General features: G+C 49.3%; 1 protein-coding gene across 1 annotated transcript; it reads right to left on the bottom strand.

Annotated features, from left to right (window-relative positions):
* Positions 1–893: 893 nt before the first annotated feature.
* Positions 894–3877, bottom strand: LOC125510113 (probable inactive purple acid phosphatase 29). Its single transcript, XM_048675202.1, has 4 exons — positions 3313–3877; positions 2133–2524; positions 1314–1764; positions 894–1125 (listed from the first exon to the last, which is right to left on the bottom strand). The coding sequence occupies exons 1-4, from the start codon at positions 3614–3616 to the stop codon at positions 1094–1096; spliced, it is 1179 nt and encodes a 392-aa protein (XP_048531159.1). The 5' UTR covers positions 3617–3877; the 3' UTR covers positions 894–1093.
* Positions 3878–8233: the final 4356 nt, after the last annotated feature.

Here is an 8233-nt window from a genome sequence, read left to right as displayed (position 1 = left end):
GATCAATACTAATCTGTGGGCAATCACACCCAGCCATGGACCATTTTGTAAACTGAATATGTCCGAAGAAACAAGAGACTAAGGACAGACATAAGTATGATTGAATATGACTAAAATCTCAGGACTAAAAGACTGAAGAATGATGCAAGCCTGCAGACTGAGGAACATAGGAGCTGAGAGCAATGAACATATACTAAAATGGCAGAACTTCTGCATAAGAAATGTGGTATCTGATTTGGAAAGAAAACAAGCTCACATAGAGCCATTTGAGGTATCTAGTGTTGATAGACTCAACTCCACAGGAATTTCAATGCAGTTTTTTTTCTCTGAAAAACTGACATATGGTACAAAATTCAACAAATCACACACTACTCTTGGAGTTACAGAGCAGAATGACTCGGTTGGATCTCAAAGATGCATGCGACTAATCGTTACCGGATATTAAATAAGGAAATGCAAAACAAAGCCACTATTCCAGAGACTTGGGGGATCATCACCTATGTATTGGGTTTAAACCCTAGCCGCCAGCGTTCCTGGTTGGCCTACAGGAGTATCTGGAATAGCTCCAAGTTTCTCCCCTTTGTGCTCCAAAAGTTTCCTGCTTTGTTGTCTGAATTCGAACTTACTGAAGAAATTGGCAGTTCAGTCCTCTGAACCTGTCACTCAGGTAATGCATTATGGTTCAGTTTGCGTCCAACTTATCATGCATCTGGTGGCGAAGTGGAGGTGAGATCTATGTTGATGCTAGAAACACATCAATGAGGTTCTTGTTTTTACTCAACAGTTGAAACACCCTTGCAAGTAATAAACTTATGAGAGAAGATACAGGTCTCGTTAGCATCGGTATTCTCATTATCTTTCGACATCTGAGACCATTTGCAAAGAGTGAGATATGTACTGAATCACACTGAATCCATGATCCTCCTTTTTATTCATGACGTGAAAAATTACAACTCTGAGAACTTGCGTATACATGTCGTGTACTATCTGTTTCATTTACACGGTTACGGACTCCGTAATAAGCTGAGCACCAACAGCACACATGATGAGCAGAGGTAGGACGCATCACTCACTCGCTGTCCCCATCCTGAACTCAGCTTCTGTCATGATCCTTGCTGCCCCTCCCTGCCAATTAGCAACACTTACATAAGTTTTGGTTTTGAAAACATGTTTGTTCGATCAGTACAGTAATTTCATACTATCTATCATAATCCACAAGAGAGAGGACCATTTATTATCCATCCAAATATCATAAGAGCACTGTTATGCATGCTAGAAATAGCATCATGCTCATGCATATGTGAGTGTCTTACCATTAGAGCCTCTGTTCCACAGGACCTCAGAGTCAATCGAGGTGAGGTGTTGATCATCAAGCCTCTTCCATGTCTTGATAGACTTCACTCCTTGCCACTCTCCGGTCTCCGTCTTCTCAAGCTGCACAGACACCACCCTTGCTCTTCTCGACCACCCGGCCTTCCCATATGCATGGTAACCGAACCCACCGGCATAGCACAGCTGAATACCAGTGAGCTTCCCGCAGAAGTCATTTAAGTGATCATGTCCTATGAAGGCAGCCTTCACATCTCCAGCTTCCACCATGGTGGTAAAGAAGCCCGAGTTGATTGACGGCGAGCTGATGCCCTCCTGCTTCACTCCTGTGAAATTGGATGCCGTGAAGCTGCTGAACTCCGGCAATGGAATGTGGAAGTACGCAAGAGCAGGTGCCGGCTCCTTCTGTCTGGGTTCTTCATTCGTGTAGTTTTTCTGCATTTTACAGTGAGTTTTGTTATTTTAACTTGTAACAAACATATGTACACAGCACCAACAAAATGAGATTACCATACTAGTGTCGTCACGGAAACAACTTGGTATTCTTAAATCTCTATATTCAGTTTAACCCAGAAAATATTTTGAAACCAACAGTATTCGGAACTGCAGTAACAGCAAACTGATATATCATCTATTCTCAAATAGCATGAATTTCTTGAGTTATGTCTTGAGAATAAATAGCAACAATATTTTGCAGAGTTAATATGGTTCAACAGATAATTATTGTGTTGTTGCTGATAGCAAAATAGCATCCACCTACTCAGTATCACACCAAGATGGTGACAAAGTGCTAACTTATTCACCTGGAGGCTCGAAGACGTTTTCCGGAACCAAGCTTCCTGCGAAGCCTTGATCCAGCCATAACCAGGGATTGATGGCACGGTAGAATAGTCACCACTGTCAAGAAAATACATGTTGAGCACTGATTTGTTAGCCAGCAGTGTTCCCTCAACCCCACCAACTTCCAGATTATAATTCCCGAAGCCATCGATTTCTACTCCTTCAGGATTGAAGCGTGAAAGAGTGTTCTTCATGCCCACAAGGTGTCGCATCACGCCCTCCCGTGACAGGGTACCCTCTTGGTCATGGTTACCAATCCCAGCAGCCCAGGGAAGGTTCATGGCAATGGCCGGAGCTATTGCTGCATCCATTGATTTGGCCGCGTCGGTCGAATCCGCGCCGTAGATGTTGTCACCTGCCCAATAAACACTGAGGTTGAAATTATCTATGCACATTTTTCTTTGAACCATGCTATCTATGCACATGTGACCAAGAGGTCACGGGTTTGAGTCCTAGAAACAGCCTCTTGTAGAACGCAGGGAAAGGTTGTGTACAAAAGACCAAAGTGATCCCAGGACCCTACGCAAGCGGGAGCTACGTGCACCGGGCTGCCCCTTCTATCTATGCACAATTTTTCAGAGGAAAGACTTTTCTTTTAACTTTTAAGATGGCCCTGCTATGACTGAAAGCAAACTTATGTATGCAATCACCATCACTGCAAATGCATAGTAGCACAAATCATCGCTAGCACATGCCGTAATCTCGGTGTTTCTGAAAAGATAATAAAAAAATAGGTTGCTAAATTTGCAGCCTTGGAAACATCACCGAGATCGCCCGTGAAACAAGACGACGAAAAGAAGACAGTAACCTGGAGATAATCACAGAGGCGGCTACATTTGTATCTTTCCTGTTTGTGTTTTAGCTCCATGTGGACGCAGTCGTGATCAATCAGACAGTTTCATCTTCATCTTGGTCCTGGATGGACAGACCAATCGATTAACTGAAACCCCAGCGGATGAGCGACTGCCCAGCCCAGACCCAATTTCAGTGCAGCTCGTGCTTCAGATTTCTTAATTCTTTGGGGATTACTCCACCAACTCATGGATTAACCAGGAATGCATGACACCAACGAATCACTAGTCAATCGGAGTATTAATCGAATAACAGAGCAGGGAAGAGGAGGAGGATGGGTGGGGGTCGGACCTGTGAAGACGACGAGGTCGGGGTCCTCGGCGCGGATGACGCGGTAGAGGAAGGCGGTGGTGTTGAGGTCGGAGCAGCCGGCGACCTGCTCGGGCAGCACGTCTTCGCACGCGGTGCTCCGCCCGTCCGCGTAGTGCATGTCCGCCACCTGCAGCACCTTGAACGTGCCGCCCTCCCGCCGGAACCGCAGCCCGCCGCCGCCCCTCTTCTTTCCCTTCCCCGCCGCCGCCGCCGCGACGAGGAAGAGGGCGAGGAGAAGGAGGAGCATCGGCGGCGGAAAGCGCCGGAGGCCGAGGCGGGCCATGGCGGCCGAGGGTGCAGCTGGCTAGAGCGGCGCGGCGTGGTTCGGAGTGAGAAATATAACCGGGGGATCACTGTTGCTGGAGAAAGTGGCGATTCGTGGTTGTGGTGGATTTCCATTCTTTATAGGAGGATCTGGCCAACGTGGCCGGGCGCCTGCGGTCTGCCAGTTCGCGTTTGGCGGCGACCGCACGGTGAGATTGAGGGCGGTTTGACGTGAGCCCGCCGACGCCGGCGAGTTTTTTATGGTGCGGGGGGCGGGAGCCGGGATGGATATCCACAGTTGAGCTGGGATGCCGTGCGTCGTACAGGGATGGAGCCCGTTGGTTGCGGTGCGCGCCGAGGGAGACGGAAGGAAGAAATGGCGCAGCTTATTCTATCCTGCCTTGCATATTCAGCTTTCCCCTACTTCTATTTTAATCGGATTTGCTAATTCAGTACTAAAGTTTTATCTGAAACATCCGCGAATCCTCCCCCACCTCCCTTGCATCCCCCAGGGCGACTCGAGGGTGATCCAGATCCCCCCCCCCCTTCCGCCTCTCCCCTTGCCACTGCCGGAGGTAGCCCTGGCAACTCCATGTGGACGCCGGTGAGGGTGGCGGCGAGGTCTTCGGTCACGCTTCCTCCCTGGGAGCGGACCTAGGGTTCCAGGCGGTAGCCTTGGTGGTGTGGGCGGCGCCGTGCCAGCGGCGGGCGGCGGGCGTTGGAGTTGGGCCGCCTTCCCTCAACTGTGTGGGTGGCGAGGCAGCGGTGGACTTGGGCCTCGTGCATCGGGGCCCCCGCGTCCCTCTGTGTCAGATCTGAAGACGGTGTCCCGTCGCTTGCAGCAGCCTCCTCCATGTCAGGTTCGATCCGATCTGGTTGTTGGCTGAGTGGATGTGGAGTGGGGTGCTCTGGATCGGGGTAACCCCTTGGCCTCTGGCGGCGGCGGCGCTTCAAGCGTTGCTCTCCTTCCTGAAGGCAACGTTGAGGTTCATCTCCCCCTCCCCCCCCTTCCCCTGCACCCGGGTGAAAGCCCACAACTTTGGTTCAGGCGGCGGCGCCGTTTTGGGTCTGTGGGGAGGAGGGAAGGCAGCTGTGTGCTTTGGGTGCTCCTGGTGGCGCCGGATTCTCCTTCCGGTGGTGACTCTTCGCCATGGATGACTGGTTCCCTCCTATGGCTGTCGTGCTCTCCCCCATGTGGTCATGTCTGTCCGGCGGATCGATGCCCATGGCCTAGGCGAGAGGGGATAGTGGTCCCCTCACTAGTAGAAAAAGGGCCATTTGTCCCGGTTTGTAAGGGCCATTTGTCCCGGTTTCCGAACCGGGACTAAAGGGTCGTTACTAAAGCTCTAGGCCTTTACTCCCGGTTCTTACACGAACCGGGACAGATGGGCCTCCACGTGGCCGGTGCGGCGAGCCCAGGCAGGAGGCCCTTTGGTCCCGGTTGGTGGCACCAACCGGGACCAATAGGCATCCACGCATCAGCTGTTCAGGGGTTAGGGTTTTTGTTTTTTTCTGGGGGGGGGGGGGGGGGGTTGGGGGTTTTGGTATGGTTAATTAAGGTGTTTCATATATTGTGTTAGGTAGCTAATTAATTAATAGAGAGAAGTGTCCTCTCTTATCTCCGTGCTTGGTCGACGCTACGTACTATATGTATAGAGAGCACTCGACACGCTAGCTAGTAAGAAAAATAAAGGAAACAGAAGATTGTCATGAACATATGCATACAGAGAGAAGTGATATCGACCTCTCCTTCTCCGAGAGATTGGTCGAACAACAAGTTTTCGTATATCTATCCGACGCTACAGGCTACATATATACAATATAAGATCTCTTACAATATAATCCCCTAATTATATATGAACACAGGGTCCACATAGTATTCTCCGTCTTTATCGATCACGTGGTCAAGAAAGAATGCCGCCAATTCCTCTTGAATTCCTCGCATGCAATCTGGTGCTAGGAGTTCATCCCGCATCCGAAATATCTAATTTGAAGAAGGGGGTCAATACATATATATGAATGAATGAAACTCAACACAAAATATGGTAATAAAGTTAAATTCTGAATATTATTGCTTACGCACTTCATATTGTTTTTTAGTGTAGCCCGCTCACAGGTCGTGTGGCGGATGGACTCGCAAACGTAGTATCCACAGTAATTATTCCCGGCTTCCTGCCACAACCACTTTATAAGAAATATAGGTCAATCAAACTAATAAGCAAGCATGCTAAATGGTATTGATGTAACTAGCACTTGAATCACTAGGAGATGCGCGGAACATGCTAGTAGTACTTACTTTCGGGTGTTTAAATTACAGCTTCTTCGGCAGTCCCGGAGCTTTTGAGGTGAATTTTTTCCAAACCCTGCCAGACAAAGAAAACAATTACTTGTTATCAGGAAGTGAACAAAGTTGCCGATATGGTGCGATAATGATCGATTTAACTTACTTCTCGAGAATTTCAGTCATGTCCGCATACTCCTTGGGATCTTTTCATCTCGAGTCTAAGACGGTTACTAGTCCCTGCTCGAGCTTAATCTCTAGGAAAATATAGTGGAACCTGCGCACGCATGCATAACTCATCAATTACATTACTGTAACCTCGACTAATAAGGGAAACCGAATATGCACAAGAAAGTAACACTCACTTGAAGTTGTAAGGAAAGAGTATTATAGCTTTGTTTTGATTTAATACCAACGATCGTAGCAAGTTGGCCTTGGTATCTCTTTTCTGAAATTCAACCGAATATGCATCTATGATATTTGGGTTAATGAACCCAATATCACCGATTTGTCTTTTTTTCAATTCGGCGATCTTCAATCTGCATAATATAGGGAGGATAATTATAAATACATGCAATGAAAGAGCTGACATATATATAGAGACTTAATGACAGAAGTAGTACTTACAGATAGTAGCAAGTGACCGTTAATTTATCGAGGGCCCTTTGATTGAAAAACTGGAAGAACTCCTCAAATGAAACATTCAACAGATCAGTTCCAACGAGTTCATGCTCCTCTTTAACTCTCAGCGTCAAAGTATCCCCCCAGACTCCCTGCAGGTTTTCATGTACCAATCATGGAACCTTCGCATCATCGTTGTTAGAGACCTTTCATCTTTGACGAGAGGCTTCTAGTACTCGTATTTGTGTTCTTCCACCTCCAAGAATTCATAATGTACATCGTCGGGCAGGTAATCTTCAAGATTGTTATAATCGGGCACCATCCTCGAATCGTTAGCGACGATATCGCTAGACACCTTGAGCGGCGGGGACGATTGGTTTGCTTGTTCACCGAGCTGGGCAATTTTTTCCGCAGCTCGTCGTTCCGCTAACCTTTGATCACTGACAGTACTTCCCGACTGCTCCGCTTTGATAAATGACCTTTGAATAATGTGCTCATAGTTGCCTTTCGGCGGAGACTTTGATGGTTTCTTCAGGGCTTCCATAGTGCGCTTCGCTTTCACCAGATCTACCTTCTCCTCCGGAGGTGGATGCTTCTTTGCTTTCACCCCTTCAAATAAGTTCCTCACTTCATCTCACACGATCTTCTCGTTTTCCTCCGGGGTCCTCTCGTATGGTAACTTCTCTGGAGTCTTCAGAGAAGGACCGAATCTGTATTGCCTCCCGCCTCTGGATGTACTGCTAGACGCCGGAGCAGACGGAGCGGCTGCGGCTGTCTTCTTTCCTTGCTTACGAGGAGGAGGACTATGACGCGCCGGAGTAGCCGGAGCGGCGGCGGGGTCTCTTCCGCCCTTGCTGGCGAGGCGGAGAAGGAGTAGGTTGGCTGCTCGGGCGCGCCGATGCAGGCGGAGAAGGAGGCGGAGTGCCGCCACGCGCCGGAAAAGGAGGCTGAGTGCCCTAATCACTCGCCGAAGGAGGAGGCAGAGTACCCTAACTCGCCGGAGGAGGCGGAGGCGTCCAGTTCGGAAGGTTGATGAGCTCCTTCCGCCATAGACATGGAGTCTTCAGAGAAGAACCCAGCTGAGTCTCCCCTTCACCGGTAGGGTGGTCAAGCTCGAGGTCCTCAAATCCGTCCGTTATTTCATCCACCATCACCCTAGCATATCCTTCTGGAATCGGCCGACAGTGAAAAGTTGCGCCAGGTTCAGGAGATGCAACAGAGCCAACAGTCGCCTTGACTTTCAAATTCTTCCATTGCATCATAAGGTGGCAATTTTGAGACCCCGTGATTAAGTCCACGGGGTAGCTAGCAGGAGCCGTGAAGACAGGCTCCAGCTGCTGCAGCTCGATGGAAGCCACGCTGCTTCTCCGCTAAGATGGCAGGGTAGCTTCGGGGGAAGCTTAGGCGGGTAGCTTGTTGTGATCTGCTTCTCGTTGCTCTATCGCTTGTACCCTTGCGTGCAGCGCCTGAATTTGGATCTGCTCCACTTTCTTCCTCCTCTCCTGGCATTTGTAAACGCCTGCGTCCGGAAACCCAGCCTTCCATAAAACGGAGCCTGGCGTGCCTCGTGTCCGTCCAGGGTGCTCAGGATTCCCGAGGGCCATTATGAGCTCGTCGTTCTCTCTATCTGGAATGAACGTCCCCTCCTGCGCTGCGGTGATATACTCCTGAAGCTTGGTGACGGGTATTCGCAGTTGCTCGTTCGTCCAAACGCACTTCCCTGTGACAGGGTCC

Source organism: Triticum urartu, chromosome 5 (assembly GCF_003073215.2).
Source record: "Triticum urartu cultivar G1812 chromosome 5, Tu2.1, whole genome shotgun sequence".
NCBI classification, from domain to species: Eukaryota; Viridiplantae; Streptophyta; class Magnoliopsida; order Poales; family Poaceae; genus Triticum; species Triticum urartu.
Note: the sequence above shows the minus strand (reverse complement) of the source record. Positions and strands in the feature narration are given on the sequence as shown.

Bases quoted from the DNA above. Each gene is read 5' to 3' on its own strand.
- LOC125510113 (XM_048675202.1), bottom strand. From the start codon at position 3,616: ATGGCCCGCCTCGGCCTCCGGCGCTTTCCGCCGCCGATGCTCCTCCTT. The intron at 2,525-3,312 runs GTCCGACCCCCA...TTTATTGGGCAG, and splicing joins CGACCTCGTCGTCTTCACAG to GTGACAACATCTACGGCGCG. The intron at 1,765-2,132 runs GTGAATAAGTTA...TGTAAAATGCAG, and splicing joins AAACGTCTTCGAGCCTCCAG to AAAAACTACACGAATGAAGA.